The sequence below is a fragment of the Chrysemys picta genome, chromosome 4 (assembly GCF_011386835.1).
Source record: "Chrysemys picta bellii isolate R12L10 chromosome 4, ASM1138683v2, whole genome shotgun sequence".
Classification (NCBI taxonomy): domain Eukaryota; kingdom Metazoa; phylum Chordata; order Testudines; family Emydidae; genus Chrysemys; species Chrysemys picta.
The window spans coordinates 74,526,916-74,549,424 of NC_088794.1; the positions used below are offsets into that span (position 1 = coordinate 74,526,916).

General features: G+C 43.9%; 1 protein-coding gene across 1 annotated transcript in view; it reads right to left on the reverse strand.

The window, feature by feature from the left end:
* Positions 1 to 22,509, reverse strand: part of ABTB2 (ankyrin repeat and BTB domain containing 2) — a 191,008-nt gene that overhangs the window by 21,746 nt on the left and 146,753 nt on the right. The window contains exons 4-5 of the mRNA XM_008179566.4: positions 6,027 to 6,179; positions 1,242 to 1,407 (exon numbers count right to left, since the gene is read on the reverse strand). Coding sequence (XP_008177788.3) covers positions 1,242 to 1,407; positions 6,027 to 6,179 — 319 coding nt within the window. The remainder of the gene's footprint in view (positions 1 to 1,241; positions 1,408 to 6,026; positions 6,180 to 22,509) is intronic.

Consider the following 22,509-nt stretch of genomic DNA (forward strand, 5'->3'; position numbering starts at 1 on the left):
TGATTTCTTTGGTGTGAGGATAAATAAATCAGCAGGTCACCGAACAAAGCATCAGAGGCAAAAAATATCAAAGATCTGTTTTGAAAGAACAAAAGTCCTCTGGGCTTTATATCCTGAAACCACAAAAATGTGAGGGGAAAAAAAAATCCCAAGTGGCAGATTTTCATGAAACAAAACAGACTGGAGCCATCTGTATTGTTTTAAAAGTGGTGCTAGTCTTCCTCCAAGCTGCCCCACAAATGTGTGCTGTTGCCCCTATGTAAATCAGGTCATTGTTCATCTAATAACTCACCTGTGCACAACCAGCTTGCATGTACAATGACTGTAAACAAGTAATTTTATTTTTTTTGCAGAAGCAATAGGTGTATGTGCATTTGTGAAGGTGGGTCTTTTTAAATATAGTCTACAAGCCTGCAATAATGTGCAACCCTATAGATATCTCAAAGTAATATTTTAATTCAAAGTAAATTCAGTGCAAGGAAAGGTACCCTGTACGGAAATCCACGGTTAATCATTGGGACAGAGTCAGCATGGGCAATTCCAGGCTATTTGGCTCATGTGCCTCAACTCAGATCTGAAGAGACCACTTCAGAAGTGAAAGGGTAGAGAAGTCATCTGCCTGTTGAGTTCTCTGTAGAGAGTTCAAACTGGGGCTTTTTGCATGTCCACTGGGAACTGGGCTAAGAGTAGGGTGACCAGATGTCCCGATTTTATTGGGACAGTCCCGATATTTTCTTACATAGGCTCCTATTACCTCCCACACCCTGTCCCAATTTTTCACACTTGCTATCTGGTCACCCTAGCTAACAGCAGCATCTAACTCACTTCATACAGGTCACCCAAAAGCCATCAGATAGTAACACCTTTTGGTCACTCACTGACCTGGCCTGAATTTCAACTGAAGAACTAGAGGTGACAGCCACTGGCAGCAAGCATGTAGGGATCTTAATTTTGCAACAGTTAGGTGCAAGACAAAATCTAGCTTTCATATTCTATATCCTGAATACTAATCTATCCCCCATTTCCGCCAGAGACATGCCATAAAGTATTCCAGGGAATGAAGGGGCTCAGCAAGCAATGTAGAAACAATTCTCTTAAAGAGTTCACAGGCTAACCCAAGCTAGAACTTGAGAAAAGCTCAGCTAGATAAAAATACCTGAGTCATCAAGCATTGATTTGCCTCTATAGAAAATATTTAATTTGCTCATGCAGGGAAACTGTCTCAGGGTCTTCCCATATACCTGATCATCCATTGTGTTAACCCCATCAGGTCCCAGCGCCTCTATAGCTTGGTTGATCAGATCAGTCCTTCCACAATTTAACATTCGGAAACCCAGGTCCTGCTGGAATTTTTCAGTAGCAGCCTTAGCGTCCAGTCTTCGGAAGGAGCTAAAACAGCATTCAGGCCTGTTGAGGACAAAGGCCAAAAAGTGCAGCAATCATTTCAGGAGGGTTTGTGTTTTAAATTAGCAATTAGTTATAGTACTGCTTCTCCACATGGCTTTACGCTCCATTCTTGGGTTTTTCTATTTTGCCTGCAGAAATGTTTATTTGTTATATAACTGTAATGCATCAAATGTATATGAAATCGTATTCAGAGAACAAGAGGGAGAAGAACTCTGTTGAAATAAAAATTACAAATATAGTTCCATGATAAATAATCATTATGGCTCTACATAAGAGCCTGGCTATTATTCCCAAATAAGATTTTGCTTATCAAGATTTTGCCTTTTATCACCTTACTCCCACATTTTTTCATCCCTGCATTATAATGAAGATTTCCATATCCTCTTTTGGGTGGCAGACCATTCTCAGATCCACCCCAATAAAATCAATGTTATTCCTGGGACCTATATTTATATTAGGCTCCGATCCTCCCATTCTCATCCTCTTGACAGCTACCAAGCTATCTGCTTCTAAACAAGATAAAGGAGTCTGGAGATTATTGCAAGTCTCCAAGCTTATCTTTTGAGAGACATCTGAATTCCGAGCCTGGGAGCCTCTCTTGTGCACTGAAGAAACATCACCAGGTTGTAGGCATTTCCTATCTCAACTGGACCTTGACATGGGCACCCACATTGTGTGATTTCATTTGCTGCCTTTTCACTGGCAGCATGTCCTGACACGGGCTCTTGCGCAAACTTCCAGCTACTGCAGTATTTGGCTGCCAACTTCCTTTGAAAAATTAGACAACCTCAACATATTTTAACCTCTTTTGAAAGTTTGCGTGGGCTGCCAGAGAAGTAATGCATTTATGGTTTTACTTAGAAGGCTATGCATGAAACTTACTCAGGGCCTCAAACTTATCTGGTAACTTTTCATGCTCTTGTCTTTGCAGGTGGATGACAAATGGCAGCCAGATGCCACAATAGACTTGTCCAGTTAGCAAAGTCCTTCACCCGTCTAGTGGCTGGCCTGACTGTACATGGGAGTCCAGCACAACACCACAGCCAAAACTCAAATGAGGACTTTGGTGATCTACAAGCACGAGGAACACTAGGTGAGAGTCCAATGTGAGCCTCTATCCAGTGGAGCTAAGTAGGAAGATTGTTTTGGTTTAAGACTAGATACCTTCAAGAAGTTGCCCAAGGCCACACAGAATGGCTTCTTGGGCTAATACACTGCAAGAGGTTGCCCGTTTAGTTCTTAGGTGAAAACGTGTTACAACACCCACTTGGTTGGAACACCTTGTGCTTGTATTGCCTGTACAAAGCCTTGCAACAGCATTTTTCAGCGACCCCTGTCATTTTACAAGTGTTCGTTTGCAGTGCCTGGGACAAGGCCTTCAGCTCAGGCCCAGATGAACAGGTGCCACCTACAATGGTGTTTCTCCCCATTGTGGACAGAAAACCACACTGCAGCTATGACTAGATGGGTTCAGTGGGTCCTAACTTCACCCCACAATACAGAGACTTACACTTGAAAATCACCTCAAATCTCCTGCCCCTAGCAAGTGGGATAGGTGCTTCACAGGTTATGCGAGTGTCCACGGGCTATCCAGAGAGGTGGCAACTATGCCCAGGGCAGAATACCATCCTTCAGAAAGGAGTTAATGTCTAAGTATTTCCTAGGAAAAATTCAGAAGGAAGGTAACATTATATAATCTTGGGATTGTGTTATTGTGAGAGATTTTTCATATATTGGAGCTTGTAGTTATTAGAGCAGTTCAGTGAAAAGGTATGTATGGAGGAGTGGGCTCTCTGAATCATTAGTCACTGGATAAAGATGAGCGCAGTAGACAGGCCAATAGCTACTGCCAGAGGTAAGGTAACAGGCGAAGGACCAATGACCACTGCTAGAGGCCACAAGTGGATAAACAGTCAATCCTGGAGGTAGGGTAAGTGATTAGATGGACAAGCAGACCAAGCTTCTATGATAAATGTTTTTATGATACTATATTCCTATGTTCCCCTGAGAACAATTAGCTTCTGTCAACTTGAAGTCTAGTGGATTTCAGAAAATGAATGAAATGTATTTTCAAGTGCCATACTGGCCTTTGAGCTGCCACCTTACTCTGCTAATTTGTTTGGCTCTACAATCACATTGTCCTAGTTTCAAAGTAAGTGCTGTTTGCAAAACAAGGAGAAACTCATTAACCAACACCACGGATATAGTTAACCAACACCACGGATATAGTGAAACTGACTACACACAGAGTGCTGTCAAATACACCAAGTGAGCCATCTAGAAAAATAGAGAAATACCTTTGGCTCTCATCTCTCTGTTACAGTGATCTTAGCTATGACTTGAAACAATAGGTGACAATATCTCAGACAGCCGGGTGATTTTTAAGTTGATGGTGTCCATTTAAGCAGGTACAGTCAAAGTGAGGAGTGACGATGTTTATAGATCACTTTGAAATAATACATGGAGAGCACTGGATTGAAAATCTTATAGTCACTGTCTCACAAACAAACAGGTGTGGAGAACTATTTGTCTAAGGAATATTTATCAGAAGATAGATATATATACAGTTTCAGGACAGAGGTCATTATGACAACAGCACTTTGCCCTTCACTGCCTTTCATCCACAAATCCCCTCCAAGTGACAGAATCCTTCTGCGAGGTGGGAATTATCATCGTACTTTGAGGGACAGAGCAGTTGTGATTTGCCTAAGGTCACGCATTGAGCCAGAGGTACAGCTGGGAATAGAACCCAAGAGTCCTGACTCCCTGCCACTTGCTCTAATCACTACACAATTGCTTCCTGTAAGTGAGAAGGTCATGTCACGTGCCTTAGAATAGTGACACCTCCCTCTTTTCAACATTTTTTTCCATGCAGCATAGACAATGTTCCCAGCTCCAAAAACCCCATCATGGGGAATACTTAGGGCCTTTGGGATAACAGCTTATAAAAGAAGGGTCAGAACAAACAGCTTATGAAGCTCAATTCTGACTTACGATTTCTGCCCTCTGCTGCAAACATGATGTGCATATTTGATGCAAAGGCTGACTGGTTGCATAGAAAGATTTATGTATGTCATGTATGTCCTTGGAGAGGTTTGGTGAAAGGTGCGAGAAAATATATGGTTGTGGGAAGGAAAAGCACCTGGTTTTTCTTACAGATTTTTTCTTTTCCCCTGTAATCAGAACAACATGGATAGAAACCTTCATCAGATTCCTTCCAAGAGCCTCTCAACAATCAGAATACAGAATTGAATTCCTGTATATTCCACATGTTGTGGCTGAATCCCTGTCCTCTTTCCTCCTCCTCACCCCATTCATTCATATGAGTATCTAGATTGCCTGGGTTTCTAAAGGTGGCTTTGTTTGGTAATGACAGTGGCCCTGTAAGGCTTTTAACCTGAAGTTTATCGGTATGTACTCTCAGCCTTAATTCTACCTTAGCAAAGTTTTTGTCTAGGAATTTCCCTTTAATTTATATCAATACACTTCTGAAACAGAACCTGAAAAACCCTTTCCTCTTTTTTCTACATGTAACCTAGAAATTAAGGAGCCATTTGTATTTTATACACAATATCTCTCTATTGGATTTACAAAAGCCTGTGGAGATTAAAACAGCACAGGATACCTTTGAAGTGGGAAGTCTCAGACTGTGTTTTGAACAGTTCATTCAATCTAGAGGAAAGATTGAAAAAAGAACTATGAAACTAAAATTGAAAGGAGAATTCCTGAAACTAGCAAGAGAGCATGCTGATAGCTTGCCCTTCTGCAGTGCCATGTGAGAACCTCAGAGCCTTTTACATTGTTTATTTCAGCTTTGCAACACCTTTTGAGGGTGGTAAATATTGAGGCACAGGAAAGTTAAGTAATTTCTCCTACACCACACAGAAAATCAGTAGAAAAGCTAAGAATAGAACTCAGAAATCCTGACTAAAAACCCCTTGCTGCAACCATTAGATCAACCTCCCTCCTTCACACAAAAGACCTAAAAGTAACGGTACATTTTTTCCTTACAAAGTATGTTACAAATATCATTTATTATTATTTATGTGTCCACTGCAAAGTCATCATTAATTAAATGCAATGGGATTAATTTAAGGAGGAAAAATTCACTTTGCACTAATGTGTACATTTCTGGCTGGGGAACCACAAAACAGTTGCACAATACCAAAATCAGTGCTAACACCAGTAAACTTAGCAGAACATAGACAATGAATGAAACACAAATGAGTACTAGCAGCACCAACTTACTGTAAAATTATGAGCAATCTGTGTAGAGGAAGGCTCTCTTTAAGTCTAAGACTTTAGATTTAGGCTCTTCACCAGGGTATTTAAAGAGGCAAAGAATGATCTTGTGGTTAACACTGGGGCCTGGGAATCAGTCTCCCTATATTCTCAGCCTGTCTCTGCCACAGACGGTGTGCATGACAAAGGGCAAGTCACAATCTCTCTGTGCCTGATCTGTAAAATCAGGCTAAAACTTCCTTAGCCCACAGGAGTGCTGTGAGGCTAAATTCAGTGATGTTTATAAAGTGTTTTGAGATCATCCTCCAATGGAAGGTGATACAGAAGGGCAAAGTGCTTTGATTATCATAACTGACTGTAAAGATAAGCCCACATACTTCAGCTGCCGTGGTTCGCAGTCCAGTCCCGGTAAGAGCAGCCTGGCCGTCTGCCTGATATCATCGCTGTCCACAGTTAAACTGCGCCGATGCTCAGCGTAGGTGATAGCCACTCGCATCCACTCCATCAGCGGGGGCAGAAGCATGAAGGGCCTGTGCAGAGAGTGAAGAGACCCGTTACAGTCAATGCTGGTTTGTTATCTTGTACGGTGAGATAAAATGTACTCCACAGTTTCCTAGACATGACTGTTGGGATGCGGGCCAGAAGGCTCCCTGTTTTATCTCTTGATAAAACTCCTCCTGCAAAAGCAAAGTCTGCCTCTTTAGCCGAGTGCAGCTGACTGATAGTTCAACAGGTAAAAAAAACTGGATTTGGGATGAGAGTTTTGACAGCTCAGCCCTGATTATCTGAACTTCAGTTTACCCCAGACGGAGTCATGTTGAGATATGTGACAGTGCGTGAGACTGAGTGAACAAAGAATGTTGCCTCCTGGTAACTGGGCCGCAGAAGGTTAAGGGGCCTACTACTGCTCCTAGCTACCGATGGGCTCTTTTAGCTCAAGTGGTTGAGGCTTGTGGTTTTGGAGCTGAAGGGTTTGTCCTAACTCCTCATGTGTGAGTGATTTATATAATAAATGCACTGTTGCCTCTAGAGAGACAAGGTGGGTGAGGTAATATCTTTTATTGGACCAACTTCTGTTGGTGAGAGAGATATTACCTCACCTACCTTCAGGGCCGTCCTTACCCATATGCAAATTACGCAACTGTGTAGGGCACCAGGAAATTTGGGGCACCAAATTTCCTGGTGCCCTGTGCAGCTCCGTGCTGCTCCAGCCCCTGCTCCGGCTCTTCCCCAAGCCCCCGTCCTCCTCTGCCCCGCCCTGTCCCTTCCCCGCCTCTTCCCGCCCCTGCTCCACCCCAGCCCACCACCACCCCCCTGAGCTCGGCAGCATGGCCAGGCCTGCACTCACCGGCGGCAGGAATTGCAGACCTGGTCCCAGCCGTGCTGCCGGTGAGTGCTGGGGCGTGGTTCCCCCTTGCCCCCCAAGCCAGCCCCTCCCCCACGGAGGACTGGGGCCCACTCCCCCTCAGAGGCCTGCCCCCCTGCGGGGGGAGGGGGCACTGCGTAGGGCCCCAGAATAGCTAGGGACAGCCCTGCCTACCTTGTCTCTCCAAAAGCCTGGGATCGACATGGCTATAATAACTCTGTTGTCTCTAGCACATGGGCTTTGTTACAATGATCTGACCATCCATTATGACATTGAAAATATCCTTGATTATTCAATTAACCAAACTTACTCAAGGCTCTCCCTTGACATTCAGTTAATCCATGTTTTGTGCTGTTAATATCAGTGGCTTTTCTCACTCTACATTTCTTGCACACAGAGATGAGGTCTCCATTTCTACACATTTGGCCCTCTAGGTCTCTACAGAACTGTTAGAGCTATGTGGCAGGTATGTTTTTCCACAGACAAACAGCAAACACTCACTAGGCTTCTGTCTCATTCCAGAATGTGTGGGATTCCCTCCTCTGGTGATGTGACGCCAAGGTCAGTCACAAAGTCACCAGCAGACCTTGAATTTGAAGGGCTTGTGGGATAAAAAAGTTTCCTGATCTGAGCAGAATTTTCAAAGGCTTTAAATCTCACTCCTGAGCAGGAGGTAGGTCACCTAGTGACCAAGAAGGAATGACTTCAGATTGTAAAAAAGCTGATCTAGTAAAGGGTTTGCTGGCTTGCTGGCTGCTCTTCTAATTTTAGTTGCTTTGCTCTTGTCCCACTTACCTACTTGGTAGGTAATTTAATTTAAAAAAAGGAGGACACTCCACGGGGCCCCGCCCCAACTCCGCCCCTTTCTTGCCCCCGCCCCTTTCCCAAAGTCCCCGCCCCAACTCTGCCCCCTCCCCTGAACGCTCCACCCCCTGCTCCTCCCCCTCCCCTGCTTCCTGCGAATCAAATGTTCGCGGGAAGCCTGAAACAGGGAGGCAGCAGGTAGGCTGGGGCGCGGTGTGGCCCAGTCCGGCCGAGTGGCTCCCTCTGGCGGCAGGCTGGCCCAGGCCCCGGCGTCTCCCACCCGGCTCGGCTCAGGCCCCGGCCCCGCACCACCGGCCCCGGACAAGCACCCCCGACCCAGGCCCCGGCCCGGGTCCCGCCAGCCCCAGCCCTGGCCCCCAGGAGGAGCAAATGAATATAAGTGTCATTTAATGGGGAGCATGTGACTAAGACCCGGGCCTGCTGGGAGGGCAGTCTGTGGGTCAGTCAGAGGAGAGACTCCAGTTAGAGCAGACCTGAGCATGAGTGCTCTAGTCAAGAGCAGGGAATAGCCAGGAAAAGACCAGAGAAGGGGCCCAGGCTGAGTAACTCTCTAAGGTTCTTAGGCAAAAGGCCTGGGAGAGAAACACTCAGATTGTGAGTTTTATTAACTAGGGAAGAAGGGAACATGAAGCAGCAACCAGACCAGGTAAGCTCTGTTACAGTCACCCAACAAATCAGTGGCAGATTAGAACCTCAGACTCAACTCCCAGCCCCTTGCTTTAGTCAGCAGAAAAAAACTGCTTCTTTTAATATATAGTTGTGTATGAACACACAATAATATGCACAGTGATTTAGAAAATGCAGGCTAAGACATGTTCCTGGCTCCAAAGGACTCATATTTCTTTCAAAGTCCAGATATTTTTCTCTCCAGGAGACCTAGCAAGTGTGCTGGGACAGGAAGATAGGAACTGCTATACTGGATCAGACCAGAGATCTGTCTCAACCAGTGTCATGTCTCTGACATTGGCCAGCACCAGATGTTTCTAAGGAAGGGAAAAGGAGTTGCTTAATGGACAATTGTGGAATAGACTGACCACCGGGGAAGCTTCTTCCTAAACCCCGTGAGTTTCTGGTTGGCTCATATATTAAAGCATGAGGAGGGTTTAATATTCAGTGGGTGTTCTTATTATGCATATCAATGTCTAAATTTTTTTTTAAATACCACGAAGCTCTTGATGTTGAGATCAGAAGCAGTGAGTTCCACAGGTTAGCCATGAATTGTGTAAAGAATATCTTTTTATCAGAAGTTGTCAGAATGACCCCAGCAGGATTTTTTTCTGTAATGTAGCTGTTCTTGCAGTTTTCCCCTTGAATATGCAACACAAACAAGCTAGTCCTAGGATATCTTCAACCTAAAAGTTCAGCTCTGATCTTACTTAAACCAATATTAAAACTAAACCAAAGTTGACTAGAAAACATGACAAAGTTGCTGGGTTTGTGAGGAACTGGTTATGGATAAAAAAATCCTTGAGTGTGCAGCCCACTTGCAATTTACTATAATCACATTTTTATACACTGCACCTTAACTCGAAAAAGCTCCCCCTTTCCAGGCTGAAAGCAAGCACTGTTTCTGCTCTGGAATGTGCCATGCTTCTAATTAGAAAACCAAGTCTACAACATCTGTATGCCACCAGAGAGAGGGCTCTAGCTCTCTAAACAGAGAACATTACAAAGCAAACTGTAGCTAAAACTGTGTTCAGTTTCTGGTAAACATAAGCAGAGGCCTTAAGCATAAACACTGCAGGTTATTGGCATGGCCTACTTCCACCCACCCTTCCACATGCACACGCAGTCCTGTGCTGACTCCTGGGCCCCTTTGATCTCCCCACTAGCACTGGGACTGGTAAACTACCATGAGTCCAGAGCTCTGTCCCCTAACAGTGGAAGCAGAGGGGGATTGTACCCAATTCATTTCTTCCTCCTGATCCCACTTACCCCCAGGCCCCACCCCCATGGCAACTTGAGGCTTTTCTGCAAATTGTAATGCTGATCCTGTACAGATGATAATTCTGGAAACAAAGGAATTCTTTTGTGTGACTTTGGATAGAAGTGTTGGACCAGATCTCCAGCCTTAACCTAAAATTAACATTCATTTACATATTTAATTCACCTTAGCGAGAGGCAAGTGCAACTCGTGTGGCTGAACTGTGCATCTTGTGTGTGTTAAAGTTCCACTTGTACACACCGAGGAAAAGCTTTGCCAGCTATCTACTGCCCTGACAATCTGTGCTATCCAATGAACACTTACAGCCCAATCCTGCTGGCCTCCTTCTAAAGGACTGCAAGATGCACTCCCTAATCCTGCCTCAGATTTGGCAAGTGCATCATCAGATTGTTATTAAAATGCAGGTTCTTCACAGGACAGATTAATGTCTCTCACCAGGTCAGGATCTCCTTAAACCAGTTCTGTGCATCATGACCTGACCAACTGTCCCAACTCCTATAGTGATATCACAGTCTATAGCCAAGTTTCCAGTACTGGTGAGTGCAAGGGTAAGTTTCCTCTTTCTGGGTGGAGCCTAGGCAGGCCCTACCCTCAGGGATGGTTGCACTGAGGGAAGCAATGGCTGCACCTGCTGAACAGGTGAAGCAAGGGGAACTCCTCCCTCTGTTTCCCCCTTACCCCCAGGCTTTATATGCCTGAGCAGTGTTCATGAAAAGGCATAATCTCCATGCCTTCCAGACACTACTACTTTGGCATTTTGTTATTACAGCTCTAAAAGTCCTAGGTCTAAGTGACTTGCCTAAGGTTACACAGGAGGTCACTGTCATAGTGGGGACTACAACTCCTGGCTCTCAGCCCTGTGCCTTAACCAAAAAGCTAGCCTGCATCCCCTTCTCTTGTAGATTTATTCTCTTTTCAAAACCCACAATTAACTAAGGATGCGCAAGCTGACCTGAACCTTCTTCACCTGTCCCTCAAGCCAATTCAAACCAAGAATCTGTAAACACTCCCTTCATCTTCTGCCACCCACCTCCATTTCCCCCCATTTCATGCACCAACTGGAAATGAGAAGCCTTGGAAGTCTCATGAGAAAGTCCATTTTTTGTGAGATTTCCAGGCTGGTTCTTCAGCCTAAAAGCTCTTGGGAAGTTTGGATTAAGGTCCAAAAAGCTTCCAACTTTTTGTTCTTGTTCAGACCAACCTAGCCCTTGGTGGTCCCATGCCAAAGAGTTTGTCTGTATAGCAGCTGGGAGCGAGCCTCATAGCCCAAGAAAACAGACTTGCTGTAGTGGAGCTCGTGTTAGCACCCTAAAAATAGCAGTGGAGATGTTACGGCTGCTGCAGTTTGGGCTCTCAAGTCCACCCAACTCTCTAGGCATGCGAGCCCAAGTGTTTACCAGGGCTGGATGGCTCAGTCCCACTGCAGTGTAGACATACCCTAACTGAGTTCACTTAAGTTTCAGAGGGGTAGCCGTGTTAGTCTGAATCTGTAAAAAGCAACAGAGGGTCCTGTGGCACCTTTGAGACTAACGGAAGTATTGTGCATCTGAAGAAGTGAGGTTCTTACCCACGAAAGCTTATGCTCCCAATACTTCTGTTAGTCTCAAAGGTGCCACAGGACCCTCTGTTGAGTTCCCTTAAGAAATACTGCCAAGTGCTACAGGTACAAAAAAATGCATAGAAAGAAAACCATGTATACATTGTTGATCCTAGCATGCATGCAAAGAGATGCCTTAGAAGAGGGATGGTGCTGCACCGGCATGCTACATGGTTGCCATATATGCAGGAGGGTGGAAGGCCTAAAATGGGGTGGTCTGTTGCTCCCGCACTAGCATAGATTCTGTGGCCAGGAAAACCAAGAGCTGACTCCTATAGTCCACTCCAGAAGCTGCAGTAGAGGACTATGTGAAGACCACACTGCCTGCAAACGGATTCTGAGATGGTCAGGGGGATCTATTGGGGGATGGTGTGGTTTTTCAGCATGTGACTTCCCCTTCCTGATTTTTGCCCAGTGTCATGATATCGTTCACTATAATTCCCAGGAGCACCAAAGGGATCAACAGAGACAACAAGCCTTTCAGTTGTGACTCAGAATTTTGCCAATTGTGTATTTTAAAACACATGTTGCTTCTGGAGCCAAGGACCTGTTTGCCAATTCAATTCCAGAACAGATTTTCAGGGCCCAGTTGCAAAACCCCGAAGATGGGCGATTGCCCTTCTTAATGGAAACTGCTGACAGCCCCTAAATTACAACAGTGTGAACAAAGTATCAGTAAGATGCAATTTTTTTTTGCAGTACTGAAATATATAAAGCCATTTCATTAGTTTTAACTGTAAAACAAACAAAGACAGTCCTGATTTAGACAAATGTTTCTGGCAATAAATAGGAAATCATTTCCAGTTAGCCTACAGCACCAGCCAGAACATAATTAATATTTCAAAAGAGAATTTTCCAACACAAAACAACATTGTATGGAGCACTAGACTGTCTGAGACTAACAGGAGACTCTTTAATTTAAAGAAAGAGGAAAGGCTGATACCAGCAATGCTTATTCCTGAAATGAAACTACTTTTTTTTTTTTTTTTTTAGCATTTGATTGATGTTGCATTTGTGTGCAATGTGCTGTTGCTGCAAGCGTGGCCTTTGTGTAACACAATTCCCATTTGATGTTGATGCCAGCGTTTTCCTAATGAAAAGTTAATTTTTCGGTTGTCGATAATTAGCTGGAGTCTGAGAGAAAGAGTTCCAGAAACTGACTTAGCCTGGAGGTGTGAGCAACCATTTAACACACGCAGATGAAGTGAACAGTGTGTGCTGCTCAGTGCTGAGGTATTGCATTAGAATATGTGGACTAAATCATATACTCACTCCACCCAGGCCTGCTACTACTTTACTCAGGCTCTGGCAGTACTGTACTGTGGTCTCATCAAGCAAGCAGAATCCAAGCAGGCCTTTACTTGGACAGGAGACCACCAAGCTGCTGCAAGAAGTGGTGGTTATGAATCAGTAGGGGATGCTCTTCTTTTAAAGTGATGAATCAATGCCCATGTGTGAGGTTACTAATGTTACACATGGCATCTTTTTAAATGAAAAACAAGAGGAAGAGTCTGATCATTTGTGGTCATGAGTTACTATGGCACTTTTTGCAAAAAGCACAAATGTTAATGTTGGTCTCCTAGCCAAATGCCAGTTTCAAATAGATTCCATATTATTCTTCAGTTCCTGTCCTCAACTGTTGTGCAGAGTTGCTGTGCACTCTTGAACAGCTAGCTATTCAGCTTCATCCAGAGGTGTTTGCATGTCAGTGGGGAGCAAAATGATCCCTATATATACACGCCCCTTTTTGTCATGGAACTTAATTAACTAATGTTTGCCTAATGCATAGAGATAATTAAATAAATGGTAGAGACTGAGATTAAGAGGTATGATTACTATTATTAGTAGTAAGAAGGGCTCTGAATTTAAAGAGGACAAAAGCTAGGTGCCATCTTGCTATACTTAGCTACTGATCATTCTGAGCCAAGCTTGAAAATGTAGTGATGGATTAATGAACCCCTTCTCTTCGCTACATTTAAGGCAGAAAGGAAATCTCACAATTTCAAACCCATTATGTTTGTTTCATTGTGCAACATACCTCCAGTATCTCTATGAAGGCCAGTCACAGATAGAAAGTTAGTGACAGTTTTGACAGACATAACTGGAGGGATTCCAGCACTACAATTTCAAACACAGTAAATTTGTACTATGCATCCTTTAAGCCTCAGACAATCAGAAAGTGGCACCCTGAGTCATAGCCACAGATTTCAGATAATTACTTTCTGTCTCAGCCACCTTTAAGTGTATAATAATTAATTGTATGTTACACACTGTCTTTGGACAGAGTCTTTTGGCTACTATGCCATAAGAATGTCCATAAACAGAAAATGCCGGTAAATGTCAAATGCTGGTTTTATACTTGGATGTTTTACCACACATTCTCGTGGGAGCTTTTCAGCAGATAACAGTTTGGCCTTATGAAGAATTTAGGCAGGAGACCTTCAAAGCTATGCTGTGCAGTTTTTGGCACCTATTGGATAATATGAACCTGCCACCATCTCAAATGAATTATTAATCATGATGCTTTTTTTCTTTTGGATAAATAGCATCAAACAGTCATACTCCTCAGGTTCATAGCATGAGGTTGCCAAGCTCCTGTTGTAATGAAATCTATGTGCTTCAGGCAATAGCCCCAATTATTAGATAAATCACACCCTTGGGTTCTCCTCCAGCTTCTTAAACACAACCTTTTACCATTTGAGTTTAAGGAAAACTCCTTTAGCTGCTAACAGTAGCAGGTCCCTTAACCTCTCTGTGGGCCAGCACCAAGAGGGCAACATCCCTCACTCATTCACACAAAGCCAGTATATTACTAAAAACCATCAGCCTGCTGGAGAAACTGTAGATAGCTCCCTCTCCTCACTCCTACTCAACAACACACGTATTTCTAGGGCACTGAAGACTATAAGCCAATCTCACTAGCTGGCACTAATGATATGGGGACTCTTTATGAACTGAATCTTGCAAATAAATAAATGACATATAGGCCCTGATCTTCAAACACGAACATGCAATTGTGTGCACCGTTACCATGACTTCTAGTGCAAATGAGGTATTTGCGCACTCAGATGCATAAGCAATAATTGCATGTGCTCCTCCTGCTTACCAACTAGTGAAACTGCCATCGTTTTGTACTTCTGGTACTCTGTGTTATAGGTATGCAGATATCACGAAGAGCAAATTGAGTGAGCATAGCACTTGTAGTACAAGCTGCTCCTAGGAGTGTAAAACGACTTCCCAGACACCTCTCTATATCCATAAGCTATCTGTACCTCTGATTTTTTTAAATGTATATTTAATTTGTAGAGCCCTGCATGGATACACAAATGCGTATCTGCATTCAATTTACAAAAATTATCTGTGCATATCCGCGGATTTGCAGGGCTCTACACCAGGGGCCAGACTGAGGCTCTGAGGCACACACCCCCCCCTCCAGAACCTGGTCGGGAGAGATGCGCTGGCAGCTGAGGCAAGCTGCAGTGGACCCGCCACCTGCCCTGGGCAGGGGGCCCAAGCAGCCCCCGGCCCCTGTCCCAGTCCCCCGCCCAGGGCAGGTGGAGGGACCCAGACTCCAGCTGCGAGCACGGCTTTCCCCGACCCGGCTCCGGTGGGCGGCTCAGAGCTGCAGCCCGTCCACAGTAAGAGCTGGGAGGGCTGCTGTGGGGAGCCAGGGAGGACCCTCCACTTGCCCTGGGCATGGGGCCCGAGCAGCCCCCAGCCCCCGTCCCTGCCCCCACACCCTGCCCCCACATCCATGGAAATGGTCCATGGATAGAAAGTGGATACCTGCGGATTTGCAGGGCTCTATTAATTTGCTTTATTTGTATAGGCCAAGTGAACCACCATTTTCATGCTTCCCGTGGGGAATTTCTTATACACAACTAAAACGGACGAATGATCCTTACGTCTTCCTCTGCTATCTTAACCTCCAGAAGGTCCTAACTGATCAATGCTCTTCATTCTCAAGTGTTCTAAGAGCACAGCAAAATGGCAGCTCCAGCAACGCAAGAGGCCTTCCAACCTCTGGCTAATAGATGGGCTGAGGTCTGTCCCGTGGTGAGATGAAGATGTTGGTTTCCCTTGTTGCCAAATGACAAGGATATTTTTTCCCATTATGTCCTGTTCAATCTCAATTGTCAGAAAGCACATTTAAAACCAATGAGGCAACAGTGAGAGATCGAATGGCATGAAGTGAAACCTGTACCAATCCTGCTGCTAAACATAATACAGGTGATTTATTTTTCTTAATTTTTTAAATTTAACAATTCTGTTTTACCATTCAAAAACTCTGTACTTCTCTGCACTTCTCTGCACCATCTGTTTGAATAAACTGCTCTAGTCATCATCCAGGTGTTTGTGTTCCAGACACAAAGAAAGAGTAAGCAATCCAATGTGTGTGGGAGATGGGGACGAGGAATCCCTCTTTCCAGTGTTGGTTCTGACACTCAGAAAAGTGAGAAAACTAAAATAAAATAAATTCACCCTCCTCCTAACCCCATACATCACATCCAGCTGTGGTAGCCCGACTTGGTGGTGACCATTAATGACTGTGGCAAGAAGTGCTGCAATGTTGTAGCTAAACACAGTTGGAAAATAGTGGTATGAGATAGGACTTCTGCCAGTGAGTCCTCAAGTAGCCTGAGAGTGTAAACAAGGCATTGATATAGTGGTACAGCAGCAATAGCTGAAGCAGGCCCAACTCCAACTAATTTCTCTGATCACTTCGTATTGCTAACCCACATCACCTCTGAGCTGAGTTACAGCAAGCTGCAAATTACGCCCTTGTGAATCACATAGGCGTGCCAATAGATTTGACACAATGTGTGTGCAAAATAAAAAGAACTTCAATAGGGATTTAGCTGAGAAATCTGGGTGAGCCACATAAACCAGGATTTTCTCGACCAATTGCTGAGGAGGGCGTTTTATAGGGCGAATGAAAGCTGCTATACAAAATAAGAGCCTGATCCGGTAACCCTTATGAATGGTCCTTTCTGAGTCCACTACTGAGTTGCATGAACATGGGTGGCAGGATCAGTCCCTAGAATTACTTGATTACACTGAATTTCTAAATGTGTTGGGTGCCTCTCCATCCAGGACCAGGACCAGCCACAACAGCTACACTCGTCAGGTATTCTGAAGCTATCAATTATAAAAGATTTGTAAGAACCAGGGATCAAGCTTTCTCACCAGAATGCCCACAGCTCTGAAAGTCCTTTCAAGAAGACTTGAGCCTGACCACAAATGTAACTGCCTTCCTATCTTAATGTAAATCCCACCTGCTGTTTTACTTGGCCTGTCCATGATAATGAACAAAATGTGGGGAACAAAAGACAAAGAAGAAAATGTACTCAGACCACATCTGACAGAGAGAGAGAGAAAATAAGAATAGAGTATTCTTCATGTTGCTCCTTTTCTCCTTTGTGAGATACCATAGTGATGGACTCAATAGAAGAATACAATAGAAAGTTATATTGTATTTGTCATATGATCAAATCTTACTAACTGGTCTGTACATTCAGTTGCGCAGGAATGATGTTTAACCCCGGAGGGAAATTTGGTGCAGCCGCAACAATTTCCATAGTCAAAATATTATTAGAAAATATAAAATCCCATTTGTGGGTCATAGACGTTAATGCAGAGTGCACATGGGGGTCTGAGTGTAGAGCCTCCAATGTGCGGGAAAAGGACCTGGGCAGAGGAAGTACGTGAGACTGATAGCCCCAGACATATTAGTGAAGGAATCATAGGCTGATGTGCCAGTGTTCCTGAGTGACCTGTCTGGGAAATAATTTAGTTCATTTCTTTTGAGACTGATCCTAGCTAGGCTCCTTGGCTGCTGACTGTGAATTCCACCCCTGCTAGCTGACCCATCAGAAATGCTATTTTTCTTTTCCATTTCTCAGCTGTAGTTTCCCTGCTTCTTCTACACTCTTCCCGTTCATTTAATGTTCACTTTCTCCCAGGCATCCTAGCTCTGACTGGGAAGGTAAGAGGGCGGTCTCCAAAGTTTACTCTGCCAATTGCTTAGCAGAGGGGAATTACTCAGCCTTTGCCAATGGCTAACTGCTGCACCCAACATCTTTTTGGCACTGGCAGCCTCTGCCTGCATGCATGGGAATCTGGAGGCTTGACAGAACTTCTATCAGAAGATCGTGCTGACTTGGTGCCATCAGACAAGTTCAGGCTAGATTCACACACTGCTCTTCACAGCCAGTTCTTTCTGAGGGCATTGAGTTGCGTGTGTCCGAAGTCAGTCATGGGTACAAGAAAAGAAAGCAGCCGCTTCAGACCGTAATCATTTGGGGACCCCTTAAATAGGGGAAGCCGGCCAGTTTCTGCAACTCATTGGCTGGCTCTTTCTCTGGCAAACATACCCACCTACTATTGGGGTGGTAACAATGTTACCCAGCCCCCCTCTCCAGCCCCCCCTCTCCAGTCATTAGATCCAAAGGGAAGGGGGAATCTCACAATAGCTACCCCATTCCTATAGGGGTGGGGTCACTGGAATGGATGGTCACATGGTCTCTTCTTTCCAGAAGCCTTACGTTCCACCCTTCCTTGGTTCTTTGTATGTGTTATAGCTGGTGATGAGGTGCACTGATCAGTTTTCATAGCCTGATGGGGATTCAGAATGAAGCACTTTGATCACAGCCTGTTAAAAAGGACTCCTGCACACAAACCACAAGCTATGCTGAGTGCGCTGTGAGCATTCGCCTGTGCACTAGTCACTTAGAAACACAGTGTTGCCAGCTCCTGTAATTCTGATGTCACCAGTAATGAGATATTTGGCCCCTGCTGCAGGCAGGCTCACCATGACTCAAGATGCAGCAGCCGCCTTTGTGTGATTTTCAGACTGCCAATTCCCACGAATTTCAGTGGGCGTGAGGAATTACAGCATTTGGCGCTTCAAAACTTGCAACACTTGTTAGCTCATGTTTGGTAGCCCCCAAAAGTTTGACACAGGTCAGATCAGTATTTTCTGTTTACCATTAGATAGCAGTTTGCCTTATGATTTCTCGCTTATTAGACAATGTTGGCAGTAATTGTTGTACTTGCAAAATAAAGAAATTCACAGAACATTCTCTTGTACAATATTGTTTTTAACCCCCTCCACCCCCAAACCTAATCCAATGCCCATTAAAATCAATGGAAAGACTCCCACTGATTGCAATGGGCTTTGGAGCAGGTCCCCTACAGGTATTAAGGTGTTTTAAAACTGAAGAAACACTTTTCAGCTCTGCTTCTTAGCAAGTAAGAAATAGCTAGTGTCTGCAAGTTACCCATTTGCAGTTCTGGTAACTACAATTTCAAGATTGTCAATCTTAAACTCTGCACTATTTGTGGATTAAGTTTCCAGCTGTTCAGATGAAAATGAAAGTGTGTGCCTGGGTGACTAAAGGGCACATTTGGAATGTATTCCCAGGGCTGGTACAACCAGAAGTCTCTAATACTAGGTTCCCTTTATTGTTCATTGTTTATTATTCTACAATACAAAGATCAGCCTAACCAGTACACATCACAAAGGGAGGGGAGGAAACCCAAGGAAACTTTTTAAAATTGTTGGGGGTTTATTTTACTGCAAAGACATTTTAGGGATGGCAGAAGGTGAGTGAGGTTTAGGACCCCTGGCTTCTCTTCCCAGCTCTGGGAGGGAGAATGTGTGTAGTGAACAGCACAGGGGACTGACTGGAGTTAGTCTTGACTCAAGACTAACTCCATGCATCCGAAGAAGTGGACTGTAGTCCACGAAAGCTTATGCTCTAATAAATTTGTTAGTCTCTAAGGTGCCACAAGTCCTCCTGTTCTTCTTTTTGCGGATACAGACTAACACGGCTGCTACTCTGAATCTTGACTCAAAGGTTCTCTTCCTATGTTACTGATTTGCTGGCATGTCATTTAATCTCCATCTGCTTCAATTATTCTATAGGCGTGTGTCATGAAAGATAATATAAGAGTTTTGCAAAGCTCTATTAACTAATGTGGGTGAAGGGCATAGAGCGCTTTGGTTGAATGCACACTAAATGTAAAGAATGATGATGGAGCCAAGTTTCTTCTCTGGGCCACCCCCACAATTCCTATTCCTAATTGAGGTTAATATTTCCTATTGGAGTATATTACAGACCTCAAGTTGCAGAACTTGCCTGTTTCCTGAGGAAGGAGTTGGTCAGTGCTTAAACAATGTCAGTACTAAATAAAGGACAGTCTGCGGCCAAGTGCCCCTCAGCAGTAGTGGCTAGCAGGTTGCCTTGGCTTCCTCTTTTATTGTTAAGAACATCTTCATAACAAAGAAGGAAGCTAACAGCTAAGCTGTTCTGAAGAGTGAACGTGACTTGGTATATTTTATGACAATAGCCACCATCACCTCACTCTTTGGCCCTGCAGAGATTAGAAACTAAACTCCCACTGGGGTAATCCTAGATTTTCACAGGAATATCTTTGAAAGGAGGCCCTAGCAATTTGTGCTTCACAGTTCCTTATTCATGACTGTGTGCCTCTGTGATCTGATAGTGGATTATTAAACCCAAATATACTGCTTTCATCAAATGCTTACTGTAAATGCCAGGTTGACGGTTTAAAAAAAGGATATCTGCTCTGCAAGACAAATCCCACTCAAATGAGTTACATGTCTGAGTTGATTCAAATCTCCTGTTTGTGGATTACACTGTGGAGAAACCACGTTCCGTTGATGGAATATATTCTAGTCTAACATATTTGCTGAAAGGGGAAAGAGAGTGAGCCACGTTCTGCTTTCAATCCCCCCCAGTCTAAATCTGGAGTCACATCACTGAAATTAATGGTGTTGCGTGGCTGCAAATTACAGCAGGAAGTGATCCAGTGGTATCTCTGCAACTCAAATTCTTTCTTAAATTCTCCTTATCTACATTAGGAAGCATAGCTTAGTGGTTAGAGGCCAAGACTGGGAGGTAGGAGATACAAGTTCTTATTTCTAGCTCTGATGCAGACTTGTATGTCACCTGTGGCAAATCACTTACCTCTCTGTCTCAGATTTCTGTAATTGGGTGCCCAAGGTCCATGGTCAATTCGAGGGCTCGATTTTTGTCACCCATTTTTACCTTGAGTAGTACTATACAAGTCATTCTGGAGTTATCAGTGGAACTACTTGGATAGGGCCAGACTACGATACTCTTACATACACTGACTTCAGTGAGACTGCTGATGGCTTAAGGAACTATTCAACACGATTAAGAATATCAGTCTGGTCGATAGTACAATACTACTCAAGGCAAGTGGCTCAATCAGGGCCCAAGCAATTCTCTACCTACTTATGTTATGCCTCACATATATAATAATATGTAATAATTTCCAGAGACAATTCACTGATTTACCATGCAGTGTCATGGTAACCATGCCTCTAAATTCATCGTGCAAATAAACAGCTAAGTTTATAAAAAAATATCTCCCATAAATTAAAAAAAAATCTAATATTTATCAGCTTCTAGAACTTGAATGAAATCAACTCTCGAAGTCCAAGTTGAAATATAGAAGCTCTTTTTTACAATATTGTATATTTATTGGGCATATCCAAGTAGTTCCACATGCCTCAAAAATACATGGCTACAGCTACCCTTAAACTGAAACTAGATTTGGACATAAATCAAAATAAGGCATAAAACAAGATGCAGTTTCCCAATCAGAAAGAGAAAGACTAAACTTCAGAGTGAACTATGGGATGACACACCCATAAAGCCAGTTTCTCAAGTGCTTGATGAGGCAGGCCTAGAAAGAACAGCCCCATCAGACAAGAGCTTTCCAAATGTAATTTTATTGCCAGCAATCTCAGAAACATGGCTCATTGAGCTGAATGTATCAGACTGTGTTCTAGATGGGCACAGTGAGCAACGAGACAGGGCTGTAAAAAAGAATTTGGACACAAATATCTTCATAGAATATTAGGGTTGGAAGAGACCTCAGAAGGTCATTTAGTCCAATCCCCTCTTCTACCTGCATAGGGAGGATTCTTCCAAGGAGATCCAAGAGACAGCTTGTGGTTCCACTATTGCACTACATGACACTTCATGAGACCAGAGTACTTCTGTAAAAGTACTGCTACTGAGGTCAGGTCTATAAACTTACATCAATATAACTACATCACTCAGGGGAGTGAAAAATCCCCTCTCCCTCACACAGATATATCAATCTAAGCCTAAGACAATGCTATGCCAATGGGAGGGCTTTTCCTGTTGACGCAGCTGCTGCCTTTCGCAGAGGTGATTTAACTATGGCAACGGGAGAAGCTCTCATGTCAGCACAGTAGTGTCTTCACTGAAGTGCTACAGCAGCACAGCTGCACGGTTGCAGTGTTTGAAGTGTAGACCTACCCGGGAGGAGGGGCGGGGGAGGGAGGGAGAGAAGCCTTTTGGTAGTCAGTTGAGAACCTGTAAACATCTACCTGAGAAATAAGGTTCTCCTAAAAAAGCCTCTGCTAGCTTGATAGTTAGTGACACTTCTCAGGGGCCTTGAAAATGCATCTCCCAAAACCAAACAAACACTGGTCAGAGCAGCAAGCTCAGAAAATTCACCCCAGTAACTGTCATCAAGGTAGGGGAGTGTTCTCTAGTGGTTAGTCACGACTCCTGGGTTCTCTTTCTGGTTCTGATAGTGGATTGCCATGCAACAATGGCAAATGACAGGACCTCCTTGAGGCAAGCTACATTAATAAATGATGATGTTCAATTAATAACACAGATTCATAGATTTTTAAGGCCAGATGGGACCTCTCTGTGATTACCCAGTCTGACCTGTATAATGGGCCATAAAACTTCACCTGCATCAAGCCTAAAACATAAATATTTAGAATGCAGTCACACTCTTATTGGCTAGATGTCTTCTATACACAGAGGAAGAGAACATCTCAATCTCTTACCTGATTGGCAGAGGCTTAATTGACATTATCCCTAAGCACTTCACCAATGAGGTGAAAGGGGTGTGTGTATAAGGACAAAAGTATTTTTATTTTTTTTTGTTTCAAAAAGCAAAATGAGAAGCTTTTCCAGGTGGGTGTCCTAAGACTACAGGAGTAGCCATGCTGGAACATTGTGTATCCTGTTCTGTGTAATGCTGGATGCTTCATAGGAAGGTGTAAATTCCATATTAAGCACTTCAAGA